Below are 16,763 nucleotides of genomic sequence, written 5' to 3' on the forward strand. Positions count from 1 at the left end.
CAGTCTCCATGCCTAAGTGCTTGATTTTATACACCTGTGGTTGGGCCAAGTCATTAGGACACCTGATTCTCATCATTTGGATGGGTGGCCAAATACTTTTGGCAATATAGTGTACTTTCACAGTCAGCCAATGTGGACACGGTCTCACACAGGCCAGAATGTGCTTTCTGCACAGCACTATTACAATTTACACAAAAGGTACATAAACGTTTGGTACAATAATATTTGTGACACTATGAGATCATTTTTGAATAGAAATATATCCAATCCAATCCACTTTATTTATGTCACACCGCGGTGAGGGAAGTCTTGTCTTGGTTTTTTTTCTGTCTTGTGATTTGCATGTTTTATTTTGAAAATCAACTCCTCTTGTTTCAGATCGCGGGTCCTTCCTCTTGTGTCACCAGTCTGACGTCATCCCTGACCCTTGATTGTTTCCACCTGTTTCCCATTACCCTCATGTTCCATATAAGCCCATGCCTCCCCTTGTTCTGTGCCAGATTGTCTCGAGCTTTCGTGCCTGTCGAGCATCCATGTTCATGTCCATGTCCATGCCTTGCCTCGTCCAGTGTCTACTTCTTTGTATCCAGAAATTCCCACGCTCTAATTTTGAGTTAACTTTTTCTCCTCCCTCAGAGCGACTTTTGTTATCTAGCCTTTTTTTCAACCGCAGTGGTGAGTTATGATTTTTTCCTAATGATCTTCCTTCTTCAAAGTTTTTGAGTGATTTTTTTGTTTACATTTATTAGAATAACATTAGAGTACCATATTTTTCGGAGTATAAGTCGCACCGGCCGAAAATGCATAATAAAGAAGGAAAAAAACATATATAAGTCGCACTGGAGTATAAGTCGCATTTTTGGGGGAAATGTATTTGATAAAAGCCAACACCAAAAATAGACATTTGAAAGGCAATTTAAAATAAATAAAGAATAGTGAACAACAGGCTGAATAAGTGTACGTTATATGAGGCATAAATAACCAACTGAGAACGTGCCTGGTATGTTAACGTAACATATTATGGTAAAAGTCATTCAAATAACTATAACATATAGAACATGCTATACGTTTACCAAACAATCTGTCACTCCTAATCGCTAAATCCCATGAAATCTTATACGTCTAGTCTCTTACGTGAATGAGCTAAATAATATTATTTGATATTTTACGGTAATGTGTTAATAATTTCACACATAAGTCGCTCCTGAGTACAAGTCGAACCCAACTATGAAAAAAACTGCGATTTATAGTCCAAAAAATACGGTACTCCTTTCACATTTTTCAACCCATTTCAACTGTTCCACCGTCAACACACACCTCATATTCAGGACAAAAAACAAGTTGGTTAAGGAACTACAAAAAATTCCTGTTTTTCCCCAAATTTCAGGAATTTCTCAATTATATTTTACGCTGTGTTAATAATTTCACACATAAGTCGCTCCTGAGTATAAGTCGCACCAAACTATGAAAAAAACTGGGACTTATAGTCCGAAAAATACGGTAGTAATTTTTATAGTCATTATTTTCTTCCTCCTGTTGGAGCGTTTTTTGTTCAAGTTTTTATAGCAGATACGGCGCTAATTATAATTCGTCTTTATTTTCGTATTTCCTCCTTTTGGAGTGATTTTAGTTTTTTCCCTTTTTGGAAACTTTTTTCGCTGTCTGTTTTTTGTGACTCCTAGTAATTGAATATACTCTGCTCTGGAGGTTAAAGAGTTTTCAAAATAAAAGCTTTATTTAGAATCCCATCTCTGCATCTGAGTCCCTTCCTTCGTCCAAGCCTGACATTTTATATGTGGTTTGCATGCAGTACATGTACTTTTTTCGGGTCAAAAGGGAAAGAAGGAATACATTCAGTAAGCCAATATAAAGTACTTTATGGATGCATATTATTTCCAGGCATATAACATCATGTGACGGGCCACCTCTGGCCCCCGGGCCATGAGTTTGACACCTGTGCATTAGAACAAACATCTATGGGTCACTAATGGACAATAATGGACGACATTTATTGCAAATAGTTCACAGAAAACATAAAGGCCGGAATGGAATTGGTCTGTTTTATTTTTATGGGTCGGGAAAGCTCGGCGTAATACTTCATTTTGGATGTAAAGAGGCCATTATGTTTATGAATATTTTTGTAAAAGCAGGTGCTTTGGGAAGCGCGTGCACGTGTGCTGTCTGACTCTAACAGCTCCGCAGCAAAACACTTCACTTTTGAAAGGTCTGCCAGCTGGAGTCAGCCGTGTCATCCACTCTGTGCGAGCAGCACGACTTATTATCTCCACACCGCGCACGATTTGTGGACCCGTGCAGGAGAATTCCAATTTAGCGCCGTGTGTAATCTCGGACAAAAACCCCGCCAAGGCGCCGTGGTGGAAGTACGCGGGCGCCGCGTCGCCGGGGCCCACGTTTAATGCGAGCAAACAGATGGTCATCACGTCTTTTAATTAAGTAAACACGCTCTCTGTGTCTTCCTAATTGCTTTGACTAGCAACCTGAAGTCCGGGGCGCTTGGGGGCGGGAGGGGGGGATGGGGGGGCGCTGACAATCTCACTCTGCAGGCTGGCAACGTTAACGCGGCAATAACGCGCTGACCACACCTTCTTTTAACGGAGCAACTGCAGAGAGGAGGAGCTTCACTTCCGCGTTTACATGACATCACATTAATGACATCACATGGATATGTCTTGTAAGGTCACATAAACCACAGACGACTTTACGGCCGTGGGCGCCGCTACAGTACTAGTCAAGTGACTAGAATACTAATACAATTGTTAAACTAAAAGTGACTACAGTACTAGTAAAGTGACGAGAGTACTAATACATTTGTTATACTAAAAGTGACTACAGTACGAGTCAAGTGACTAGAACACTAATACATTTGTTAAACTAAAAGTGACTACAGTACTAGTCAAGTGACGAGAGTACTAATACATTTGTTAAACTAAAAGTTACTACAGTACTAGTAAAGTGAATAGAGTACCAATACATTTGTTAAACTAAAAGTGACTACAGTACTAGTAAAGTGACAAGAGTACTAATATATTTGTTAAACTAAAGGTTACTACAGTACTAGTAAAGTGATTAGAGAACAAATACATTTGTTAAAGTAAAAGTGACTACAGTACTAGTAAAGTGACACCAGAGTACTAGTCAAGTGACTAGAATACTAATACATTTGTTAAACTAAAAGTGACTACAATACTAGTGAAGTGACTAGAGTACAAACACATCTGTTAAAATAAAAGTGACTACAGTACTAGTAAAGTGACGAGAGTACCAATACATTTGTTAAAATAAAAGTGACTACAGTACTAGTAAAGTGACACCAGAGTACTAGTCAAGTGACTAGAGTACTAATACATCTGTTAAACTAAAAGTGACTACAGTACTAGTAAAATGACGAGAGTACTAACACACTTGTTAAACTAAAAGTTACTACAGTACTAGTAAAGTGAATAGAGTACCAATACATTTGTTAAACTAAAAGTGACTACATACTAGTAAAGTGACAAGAGTACTAATATATTTGTTAAACTAAAAGTTACTACAGTACTAGTAAAGTGATTAGAGAACAAATACATTTGTTAAAGTAAAAGTGACTACAGTACTAGTAAAGTGACACCACAGTACTAGTCAAGTGACTAGAATACTAATACATTTGTTAAACTAAAAGTGACTACAGTACTAGTCAAGTGACTAGAGTACAAACACATCTGTTAAAATAAAAGTGACTACAGTACTAGTAAAGTGACGAGAGTACCAATACATTTGTTAAAATAAAAGTGACTACAGTACTAGTAAAGTGACACCAGAGTACTAGTCAAGTGACTAGAGTACTGATACATCTGTTAAACTAAAAGTGACTACAGTACTAGTAAAATGACGAGAGTACTAACACATTTGTTAAACTAAAAGTTACTACAGTACTAGTAAAGTGATTACAGTACAAATACATTTGTTAAAGTAAAAGTGACTACAGTACTAGTAAAGTGACACCAGAGTACTGGTCAAGTGACTAGAGTTCTAATACATCTGTTAAAATAAAAGTGACTACAGTACTAGTAAAGTGACACCAGAGTACTAGTCAAGTGACTAGAGTACTAATACATCTGTTAAACTAAAAGTGACTACAGTACTAGTAAAGTGACTAGAGTACCAATACATTTGTTAAAGTAAAAGTGACTACAGTACTAGTAAAGTGACACCAGAGTACTGGTCAAGTGACTAGAGTACTAATACATCTGTTAAACTAAAAGTGACTACAGTACTAGTAAAATGACGAGAGTACTAACACATTTGTTAAACTAAAAGTTACTACAGTACTAGTAAAGTGACTAGAGTACCAATACATTTGTTAAAGTAAAAGTGACTACAGTACTAGTAAAGTGACACCAGAGTACCGGTCAAGTGACTAGAGTACTAATACATCTGTTAAAATAAAAGTGACTACAGTACTAGTAAGGTGACGAGAGTACTAATACCCTTTTGTTAAACAAAAAGTTACTACAGTACTAGTAAAGTGACTAGAGTACCAATACATTTGTTAAAGTAAAAGTGACTACAGTACTAGTAAAGTGACACCAGAGTACTAGTCAAGTAACTAGAATACTAATACATTTGTTAAACTAAAAGTGACTACAGTACTAGTAAAGTGACGAGAGTACTAATACATTTGTTAAACTAAAAGTGACTACAGTACTAGTAAAGTGACACCAGAGTACTAGTCAAGTAACTAGAATACTAATACATTTGTTAAACTAAAAGTGACTACAGTACTAGTAAAGTGACGAGAGTACTAATACATTTGTTAAACTAAAAGTGGCTACAGTTCCACTAAAGTGACTAGAGTACCAATACATTTGTTAAAGTTAAAGTGACTACAGTACTAGTAAAGTGACTAGAGTACCAATACATTTGTTAAAATAAAAGTGACTACAGTACTAGTAAAGTGACACCAGAGTACTAGTCAAGTGACTAGAGTACTAATACACCTGTAAACAAAAAGTGACTACAGTACTAGTAAAGTGACGAGAGTACTAATACATTTGTTAAACTAAAAGTTACTAGAGTACTAGTAAAGTGACTAGAGTACCAATACATTTGTTGAAGTAAAAGTGACTACAGTACTAGTAAAGTGACACCAGAGTACTAGTCAAGTGACTAGAATACTAATACATGTGTTAAACTAAAAGTGACTACAGTACTAGTAAAGTGATGAGAGTACTAATACATTTGTTAAACTAAAAGTGACTACAGACTAGTAAAGTGAATAGAGTACCAATACATTTGTTAAACTAAAAGTGACTACAGTACTAGTAAAGTGACAAGAGTACTAATATATTTGTTAAACTAAAAGTGACTACAGTACTAGTAAAGTGACTAGAGTACTAACACAACTGTTAAAATAAAAGTGACTACAGTACTAGTAAAGTGACCAGAGTACTAATACATTTGTTAAACTAAAAGTTACTACAGTACTACTAAAGTGACTAGAGAACAAATACATTTGTTAAAGTAAAAGTGACTACAGTACTAGTAAAGTAACACCAGAGTACTAGTCAAGTGACTAGAATACTAATACATTTGTTAAACTAAAAGTGACTACAGTACTAGTCAAGTGACTAGAGTACAAACACATCTGTTAAAATAAAAGTGACTACAGTACTAGTAAAGTGACGAGAGTACTAATACATTTGTTAAACTAAAAGTTACTACAGTACTAGTAAAGTGACTAGAGTACCAATACATTTGTTAAAATAAAAGTGACTACAGTACTAGTCAAGTGACTAGAGTACTAATACATCTGTTAAACTAAAAGTGACTACAGTACTAGTAAAGTGATGAGAGTACTAATACATTTGTTAAACTAAAAGTTACTACAGTACTAGTAAAGTGAATAGAGTACCAATACATTTGTTAAACTAAAAGTGACTACAGTACTAGTAAAGTGACACCAGAGTACTAGTCAAGTGACTAGAGTACTAATACATTTATTAAAGTAAAACTGACTACAGTACTAAAAAAGTGACACCAGAGTACTAGTCAAGTGATTAGAGTACTAATACATTTGTTAAAGTAAAAGTAACTACAGTACTAGTAAAGTGATTAGAGAACAAATACATTTGTTAAAGTAAAAGTGACTACAGTACTAGTAAAGTGACACCACAGTACTAGTCAAGTGACTAGAATACTAATACATTTGTTAAACTAAAAGTGACTACAGTACTAGTCAAGTGACTAGAGTACAAACACATCTGTTAAAATAAAAGTGACTACAGTACTAGTAAAGTGACGAGAGTACCAATACATTTGTTAAAATAAAAGTGACTACAGTACTAGTAAAGTGACACCAGAGTACTAGTCAAGTGACTAGAGTACTGATACATCTGTTAAACTAAAAGTGACTACAGTACTAGTAAAATGACGAGAGTACTAACACATTTGTTAAACTAAAAGTTACTACAGTACTAGTAAAGTGATTACAGTACAAATACATTTGTTAAAGTAAAAGTGACTACAGTACTAGTAAAGTGACACCAGAGTACTGGTCAAGTGACTAGAGTTCTAATACATCTGTTAAAATAAAAGTGACTACAGTACTAGTAAAGTGACACCAGAGTACTAGTCAAGTGACTAGAGTACTAATACATCTGTTAAACTAAAAGTGACTACAGTACTAGTAAAGTGACTAGAGTACCAATACATTTGTTAAAGTAAAAGTGACTACAGTACTAGTAAAGTGACACCAGAGTACTGGTCAAGTGACTAGAGTACTAATACATCTGTTAAACTAAAAGTGACTACAGTACTAGTAAAATGACGAGAGTACTAACACATTTGTTAAACTAAAAGTTACTACAGTACTAGTAAAGTGACTAGAGTACCAATACATTTGTTAAAGTAAAAGTGACTACAGTACTAGTAAAGTGACACCAGAGTACCGGTCAAGTGACTAGAGTACTAATACATCTGTTAAAATAAAAGTGACTACAGTACTAGTAAGGTGACGAGAGTACTAATACCCTTTTGTTAAACAAAAAGTTACTACAGTACTAGTAAAGTGACTAGAGTACCAATACATTTGTTAAAGTAAAAGTGACTACAGTACTAGTAAAGTGACACCAGAGTACTAGTCAAGTAACTAGAATACTAATACATTTGTTAAACTAAAAGTGACTACAGTACTAGTAAAGTGACGAGAGTACTAATACATTTGTTAAACTAAAAGTGACTACAGTACTAGTAAAGTGACACCAGAGTACTAGTCAAGTAACTAGAATACTAATACATTTGTTAAACTAAAAGTGACTACAGTACTAGTAAAGTGACGAGAGTACTAATACATTTGTTAAACTAAAAGTGGCTACAGTTCCACTAAAGTGACTAGAGTACCAATACATTTGTTAAAGTTAAAGTGACTACAGTACTAGTAAAGTGACTAGAGTACCAATACATTTGTTAAAATAAAAGTGACTACAGTACTAGTAAAGTGACACCAGAGTACTAGTCAAGTGACTAGAGTACTAATACACCTGTAAACTAAAAGTGACTACAGTACTAGTAAAGTGACGAGAGTACTAATACATTTGTTAAACTAAAAGTTACTAGAGTACTAGTAAAGTGACTAGAGTACCAATACATTTGTTGAAGTAAAAGTGACTACAGTACTAGTAAAGTGACACCAGAGTACTAGTCAAGTGACTAGAATACTAATACATGTGTTAAACTAAAAGTGACTACAGTACTAGTAAAGTGATGAGAGTACTAATACATTTGTTAAACTAAAAGTGACTACAGACTAGTAAAGTGAATAGAGTACCAATACATTTGTTAAACTAAAAGTGACTACAGTACTAGTAAAGTGACAAGAGTACTAATATATTTGTTAAACTAAAAGTGACTACAGTACTAGTAAAGTGACTAGAGTACTAACACAACTGTTAAAATAAAAGTGACTACAGTACTAGTAAAGTGACAAGAGTACTAATACATTTGTTAAACTAAAAGTTACTACAGTACTACTAAAGTGACTAGAGAACAAATACATTTGTTAAAGTAAAAGTGACTACAGTACTAGTAAAGTAACACCAGAGTACTAGTCAAGTGACTAGAATACTAATACATTTGTTAAACTAAAAGTGACTACAGTACTAGTCAAGTGACTAGAGTACAAACACATCTGTTAAAATAAAAGTGACTACAGTACTAGTAAAGTGACGAGAGTACTAATACATTTGTTAAACTAAAAGTTACTACAGTACTAGTAAAGTGACTAGAGTACCAATACATTTGTTAAAATAAAAGTGACTACAGTACTAGTCAAGTGACTAGAGTACTAATACATCTGTTAAACTAAAAGTGACTACAGTACTAGTAAAGTGATGAGAGTACTAATACATTTGTTAAACTAAAAGTTACTACAGTACTAGTAAAGTGAATAGAGTACCAATACATTTGTTAAACTAAAAGTGACTACAGTACTAGTAAAGTGACACCAGAGTACTAGTCAAGTGACTAGAGTACTAATACATTTATTAAAGTAAAACTGACTACAGTACTAAAAAAGTGACACCAGAGTACTAGTCAAGTGATTAGAGTACTAATACATTTGTTAAAGTAAAAGTAACTACAGTACTTTTAAAATGACACCAGCGTACTAGTCAAGGGACAAGAGTACTAATACATTTGTTAAAGTAAATGTGACTACAGTACTAGTAAAGTGACACCAGAGTACTAGTCAAAGGACTAGAGTTCTAATACATTTGTTAAAGTAAAAGTGACTATAGTACTATTAAAATGAGACCAGCGTACTAGTCAAGGGACAAAAGTACTAATACATCTGTTAAAGTAAACAAGACTACAGTACTAGTCTAGTGACTACAGTAATAGTCAAGGGACTAGAGTACTAATACATTTGTTGAAGTAAAAGTGACTACAGTACCACAAAGTTTAGTGAGCAGGTTGTGTTATGTGTGTTTGTGGAACTTTTGTGCCGGTTGAATTTTTCTACGTCATGACTAGGGAAGGTTGTTTGGATTGGGGCATATAGGTGGATGCTGTGCTTAATGTCGCCGCATTTTGTAACACAATTCGTGAACCCATTTTTTTACATTTTGCAAACGTTATTACAAAATGCAGGTGCCACACTTTATTTGAATAAGATTTAGAAATAATATGACAAAAGTATTGACATTTTTCAAAATGATATTGTTCATCTTATTATGTGAATCATAACTGACTTAACTATTTATGTAAAGAACTATTGTATTCAGAATGAATTGATGTAAGTAATGTACACATGAAGACCAGGAAGTGGACATGTGTTAGAACTGGAATTGCTATGAGGTAGAAAAAAAGGGTTGGATTAAATAAACTCTGCTTCTTCCTTCTCCTTTTCGGACATGTCGTAAAGAACAATGATATGTGATGTATTGTACTGAAATTGTATACGTGTTCGAAATAAACTTCAACCAAGTGTGTTAATTTTTTTTACAGTGTACATTTAAAATATATATTATTATAGATTTTCATTATAGACTATTATGTATACAATAATCAAATGTATTGTGTAACAATATGACAAGGGGAATAATTATACATTTATATTCATATAACTTCACTGTTACATGCACCCCCGAACTACAGTAACAAAAATAAAAATCGGCAAAGATGTTTTGTAATGTAATCTGTGATATTTGCACCTAAATAATTCCGGGTTCATTAGTTGAGGACTTTAGAGGGGGACATTTTGAGGCAGATTGAAATAAAGTATTTAATTACTTAATTACTGAATATTTAGCAGGCTGAATATTGCATTTTATTAACAAATACAGAAGGTTAAAATATTGTCACGCATAAATATGAATACCATCAACTTGCACGACATGTAATGTACAAAATATAAGAAGCACTTATTCAGGTATAAATATCACAGATTATATTAGCAAACATCTTTGACAATGATTATTTTATGTTATTAATGCGTGAAACTGGTGTCTAAACATGGCGTAGCTCCTCCTCTGGATGCAAGTGCTCCTACAGCAGGAATACACATTCTGTAGTCCTACAAAATACAAAATCTGGCAAGACACCAAAGCAATGCAGGTATTTTTTTTAAAGCGTGTCCGTGTGTATTTTGTGTTGAGCTGTTTAAACAACATTTAAATAAAGCAAACAAATTGTCTAGTTATGGTACTAAAAACATGAAAATGATCCGTCTAATGTAGACTTATTAATGATGAAAAATATTTCTATTAATGATACATTTTAGTTACCGTATTTTTCGGACTATAAGTCGCAGTTTTTTTCATAGTTTGGCCGGGCTCCAGTGCGATTTATATATGTTTTTTTCCTTCTTTATTATGCATTTTCGGCAGGTGCGACTTATACTCCGGTGCGACTTATACTCCGAAAAATACGGTAACTATGAACAAACGATTAAATATTTTAATCATTTGATAGTCCTAATATTAATACAAATATTAATTATATTAGAATGATTAAATAACTATTTTATACATGTATGAAATAATTATTAAATATTTATTAGTAAGACTTATAATTCTAATATAATTTTATAAAATAAAAAAATAACAAATAAGAAAAAAGTTAAATAAAATAAAAAACACACAATACACACATTTCCTTCGGAGAGTGGACTTCTACGTTTACTCCTTCCAGCTTCTTCTCCGTCAAACACACCATCAGCAGCTTTTACATATTCTCATAGATAATTAAACGAGGCGGCATGGCGTAGTGGGTAGAGCAACCGTGCCAGAAACCTGAGGGTTGCAGGTTCGCTCCCCGCCTCTTACCATCCAAAAATCGCTGCCGTTGTGTCCTTGGGCGGGACACTTCACCCTTTGCCCCCGGTGCCACTCACACCGGTGATTTGAATGATAGGTGGTGGTCGGAGGGGCCGTTGGCGCAAATTGCAGCCACGCTTCCGTCAGTCTACCCCAGGGCAGCTGTGGCTATGAAAGTAGCTTACCACCACCAGGTGTGAATGAATGATGGGTTCTACATGTAAAGCGACTTTGGGTACTTAGAAAAGCGCTATATAAATCCCAGTTATTATTATTATTATTATTATAATTGTCCACTTTTTAGATATCTTAACATTCTTGGCTGGCGTTATCAGCTCGGTGCAGACTAGCTGTGGCAGCTCCACGGTCGGCCATGTTTTTTTAACGATTTCCTTCTTTAATTCAATGAATATCATCCGTTTCTTTTCAGCACTGTCCTTCACACCCTCCTTCTCCATTCCAAATGCATGAGAAACAAAGTCGTGCTGATCGCTCACTATAAGCTAATGCTATCCAACAGGACACAAGGTGTTTTGGTCAGATCTTCCAGGCTCCACTGTGGCAAATTTCAATATTTTAATCGTTTGACAGCCCCAAAGCAAAGTAGACGACTGCACCACTGCTTTTCATCTCCTGTAATCTCACACTGGTGTTGACGTTTGTGAAAAATATTATGTGATCCCCCAGCAGGTCGCTTCTTCTCTCTCTCTCTCTCTCTCTTGCACAAACACACTCCCCCTCCATTGCAGTTTTACCCGCAGCCCCGGCGTGATACTGACCGATGAGCCTTGTGTAGGAGGCCAAGCAGGCTTGGTGATTGTCTTGGTTGGGACAGGTGCTCACCGTGGGTGGGATGCTGCGGCAGTTCGCCATGAAATCAGCCAGCCTGGACCTTTGCAACGACAACACAAAACACAGGGAGACCGGGGTCAGAATAAAAAAAAAAGAGAAACATTTCAAAAGGACACGATAATGTTCGCACTGTGTCTGATACTGGAGGCTAGATTCTCCCATGAAGCCATTTAATAAACACACAGAAATTAACACGGTGCTTAACAACGGTCTGTAAATCATAATCTATGCAACATTTTGATGAAAAAAACCCACAATTACATGTCATGTAGACCACAAAGAAGTGTTTTAATTTAAATGTAAAACAAATATAATATGACCATTTTAATCGGCATTTGAAACACTTCCTTATGGTTGAGTTCAATTTCAAAAAGCAACCTGGCTCCGCGGGGTATTTTCACATTAAATTGAAATAGCCAGGAATCTGATAAGTAGGAATTTGCCAGCATATTGTGGATAATGTGAGAAACTGAGGTTAGCGACCATGATGTGTGCTTTTTAGACTTTACAAGCATAGCATTCACTTCTATGACCCAATCCAAACAACCTTCCCTAGTCATGGTGCAGGGAAAAAAACTATTCAACCAGCACAAACAGTCAACACACATAACACAACCTGCTCACTGAATTTTGTGGATATATATAAAAAAAAAGACGTCCCCTCACCATAAAATATTCTAAATTACACCCATTTAAATAAAGATGCAAGGCATGATGGGAAAAATGCAAAACACTCTCCACAGTTATCCATGTTTGACTTTTATCTGCTTGATAGTTCTGATTAATTAGACAACTTTAAACAAAGTGGAAGAGACCTTTCACATACTCTAAATATCCAATTATATTCATTATTAATTATGAATCCATTATTTTATTAGAATATGTAAACACACACACACGTGTGTCTTTTGAAAATTTGAATGTAAAAATGATTTATAGATTCACACACACACACACACACACACACACACACACACACACACACACACACACACACACACACACACACACACACACACACACACACACGCACACACACACCTATATATGTGTCTTTTGAAAATTTGAATGTAAAAATGATTTATAGATTCACACACACACACACACACACACACACACACACACACACACACACACACACACACACACACACACTTATACATATGTGTCTTTTGAAAATTTGAATGTAAAGATGATATATAGATTCACCCGGTCACAGCATGAGGTTCGCTGATCGCTACATAGCTGCATAAAATAGCTGCTTTTACCAGCATTTATAACCTTACATATCGCACGTCAGTGTTATTGTGCGCATGGCAAGATTATATACAAAAATAATGATTTATACCACCTTTTTCTTGCAGTTTCCTCAAACCCAAGTGGTAAGGTCGCCGCCTATTTCTGTCGGAGTTTAGTGGCTAATTAAATTTTGTGGTGGCACAAATGTGGTGAACAAATTAACACGGGCGTATATTTTGCTCTATAACATAGTTGCGTGGGCTCAGTGGGGCGGGGGTGGGGGTAGGCACTATGACACAATATATCCAAGGATGCCCATATAAGTACGTCCGTCAATGTGTGATGTCACTGATTGCCCGCTGTAAAAAAAAAAAAAGTACATAACCCCGCAAACAGAGGCATCCACAACTAAGTGCAAGCTCACGCCTCATGATTTGATGTTTTGTCATTATTTGATATTAATATCCAAAATTTTAACAACATTCATACGTCAGGAATTCCTCATAGGTCATTTTTGACCAAACAAAAACGCCAGCCTAGTGCTGTGATACTAAAGTGATGTGAAGCGTTTAAGTCCCGTCCTAAAACTCATTTGTATACTCTAGCCTTTAAATAGACCCCCCCCTTTTAGAGCAGTTGATCTGTCGTTTCTTTTCTGCTCTGCCCCCCTCTTCCTCGTGAAGGGGGGGAGGGGCACAGGTTCGGTGGCCACGGATGAAGCACTGGCTGTCCAAAGTCGGGACCCGGGGTGGACCGCTCGCCTGTACATCGGTTGGGGACGTCTCTGCGCTGCTGACCTGTCTCTGCTCGGGATGGTCTCCTGCTGGCCCCACTATGGACTGGACTCTCACTATTATGTTAGATCCACTATGGACTGGACTCTCACAATATTATGTTAGATCCACTATGGACTGGACTCTCACTATTATGTTAGATCCACTATGGACTGGACTCTCACTATTATGTTAGATCCACTATGGACTGGACTCTCACTATTATGTTAGATCCACTATGGACTGGACTCTCACTATTATGTTAGATCCACTATGGACTGGACTCTCACACTATTATGTTAGATCCACTATGGACTGGACTCTCACTATTATGTTAGATCCACTATGGACTGGACTCTCACTATTATGTTAGATCCACTATGGACTGGACTCTCACTATTATGTTAGATCCACTATGGACTGGACTCTCACTATTATGTTGGATCCACTATGGACTGGACTCTCACTATTATGTTAGATCCACTATGGACTGGACTCTCACTATTATGTTAGATCCACTATTGACTGGACTCTCATTATTATGTTAGATCCACTATGGACTGGACTCTCACTATTATGTTTGATCCACTATGGACTGGACTCTCACAATATTATGCTAGATCCACTTGACGTCCATTGCACCGGTCGCCCAAGGGGGGGTCCCCACATCTGCGGTCCCCTCCAAGGTTTCTCATTGTCCCATTGGGTTGAGTTTTTTCTTGCCCTGATGTGGGATCTGAACCTAGGATGTGGTTGTGGCTTGTGCAGCCCTTTGAGACACTCGTGATTTAGGGTTATATAAATAAACATTAATTGATTGATGGATGTTCACATTGACAGGCTGAAACGATGGATTTGTCATAAACAGGCCTTTATCGTTCATTTTAGGTTAATACAGACTACATTTAATCGACTAAATGTCATGTCTATGTGATCATGTTTTGGTTATGTTCGGTTTGGTTTTTGGACCCTTTGTGCACTCTTGTTTGTTTTGTTTCCATGACAACCCATTAGTTTTCACCTGTCCTCATGTCACGCACCTGTCTCACGTTTTGCACTCACGCACCTGTCACTAATCATGTCACTGTTATTTAAGAGTGTCTTTTTCTGTTGATTGTCATGGTGACATTATCCATACTACCCCTGTTACGCCATTGATCACGTGTTCCATGCCATAGATTCCTGCTCTGTCAAGTAAGTTTTTGTAATTAATGCCACAGTTAGTGATTTTAGTTTCATGTTCATAGTTTTTGCCTTAGTGCTAGATTTTTTTTCATTAGCCAAGTTTGTACTTCCACCCTTGTGCGCGCTTTTTGTTTATTCCTTTTGTTAGTGTTAAAATAAAGATGTCCTTACCCTCACGCCATGTCCGATCCAGCTTTACTTGCATCTCGGGAAAACAAAACCCTCACAGTCCACGCTTTGACACTAAATTGATTCATTTGATTAAAAACATGATTTGATTAATATTCTGTTGTTTCAATTAATAGTTTAATGTGTGTACCTAAAAACAATGGGTCGAAAGGGGTTCCCTGAACTTTAAACATGTCTATACCCTAAATTCCGGATTATAAAATGCTACTTTTTTCCTACGCTTTAAACTCTGCGGCATATAAAGAAGTGCGACTAACTTATGGATTTTTCTTCGCTGCAAATATAAAGCAATCAGTTAAAAAAACCCCGAAACAAGCAAAAACACTGAAAAGGTGTGTTATTGTTTGTGTTATGGCGCCATCTTTTGGACGAGTGCGCTCACTGCAGAGGTGACGCAGTGTTGCACTGCCCTTCTGTTTCTGACTGAGCTTCCAATCGGAAGTAGAAGTGCCGTTCCGTCTTCTATCCGTCAATAGCGTTTCTACTTGAATGGACTCTTCCTTCATCACTCCCAGCAACGTTTGTAAGTTTTACAATATAACTAAAACAGTTCTTACTAACTAAACCGTCCCATGTGTGATGTCTGCAGGAGTGTTTTCATGCATATTCATACGTATTATCGTAATGTAATCAATTTAGCGTCGTTGGCATTAGCTAATATGTCTACGAGTGTCTGTGTTGGTATTATTAACTTACGACGACATGGAGTTATTGAGTTTGCTTAGCTGATTGGAGAGCTAGCTTCCGCAGATAGTATGTCCATGATGATGGCTTATGTTTTGTTTGAGCAACCGTTTTACTGCCTTGTGACAGTAAATAAACATTTCCAAAATATTTATGTGTATTACTAATTTCACAATGTATATATCTGCGACTTATAGTCCGGTGCGGCTAATACATGGAAAATATGTTTTTTCTTCTGACATTTAGTGGATGTGGCTTATATACCGGTGCGCTCTATATAGTCCGGAAAATACGGTACTAAGATAACCGATAGTTTCAGTGGTGATACAGACATTGATAAAGTCGTCACTGCAAACTCGATTGTGTTTTTGAGATGGATTGACTTAATATTTTTGTTTATCATTAGTGGGTTTTCTTTATTTTTATGATGGATTATCTTAGAAACGCTGAAAAACACCTTCAAGCCAAAATATCCATCGGAACCACTTCCACAAGGTGAGAACAGTGCACTAGGAAGACAAAGTTTGACCTCCATGTTCACGTATCCACGGCAACAGCAACCGGAAGCGACGTCATGCGCAATCCAATCCAGCAATTGTGACACGGCCGTGCTACAATCTTGGCACCCACAATATTTTTAGAGAAAAAATACCAACGATTTAATTTTCAAGTAGTATTTTGGTACCGGTACCGGCACTAAAATTATTTTGATACTTTTCGATACTTTTTGGTACTTTTCTAAATAAAGGGGACCACAAAAAATGTCATTATTGGCTTTATTTTAACAAAAAATCTTAGGGTACATTAAACATATGTTTCTTATTGCAAGTTTGTCCTTAAATAAAATAGTGAACATACAAGACAACTTGTCTTTTAGTAGTAAGTAAACAAACAAAGGCTCCTAATTTAGTCTGCTGACATATGCAGTAACATATTGTGTCATTTATCATTCTATTATTTTGTCAACATTATTAAGGACAAGCGGTAGAAAATTAATTATTAATCTACTTGTTCATTTACTGTTAATATC

General features: G+C 36.1%; 1 protein-coding gene across 1 annotated transcript in view; it reads right to left on the reverse strand.

Moving 5' to 3' along the window:
* The window catches only part of LOC133619496 (GDNF family receptor alpha-2-like), a 316,184-nt gene that overhangs the window by 84,318 nt on the left and 215,103 nt on the right, over positions 1-16,763 (reverse strand). Inside the window, exon 5 of the mRNA XM_061980552.1 lies at positions 11,591-11,703. Coding sequence (XP_061836536.1) covers positions 11,591-11,703 — 113 coding nt within the window. The remainder of the gene's footprint in view (positions 1-11,590; positions 11,704-16,763) is intronic.

Source organism: Nerophis lumbriciformis, linkage group LG20 (assembly GCF_033978685.3).
Source record: "Nerophis lumbriciformis linkage group LG20, RoL_Nlum_v2.1, whole genome shotgun sequence".
Lineage (NCBI taxonomy): Eukaryota > Metazoa > Chordata > Actinopteri > Syngnathiformes > Syngnathidae > Nerophis > Nerophis lumbriciformis.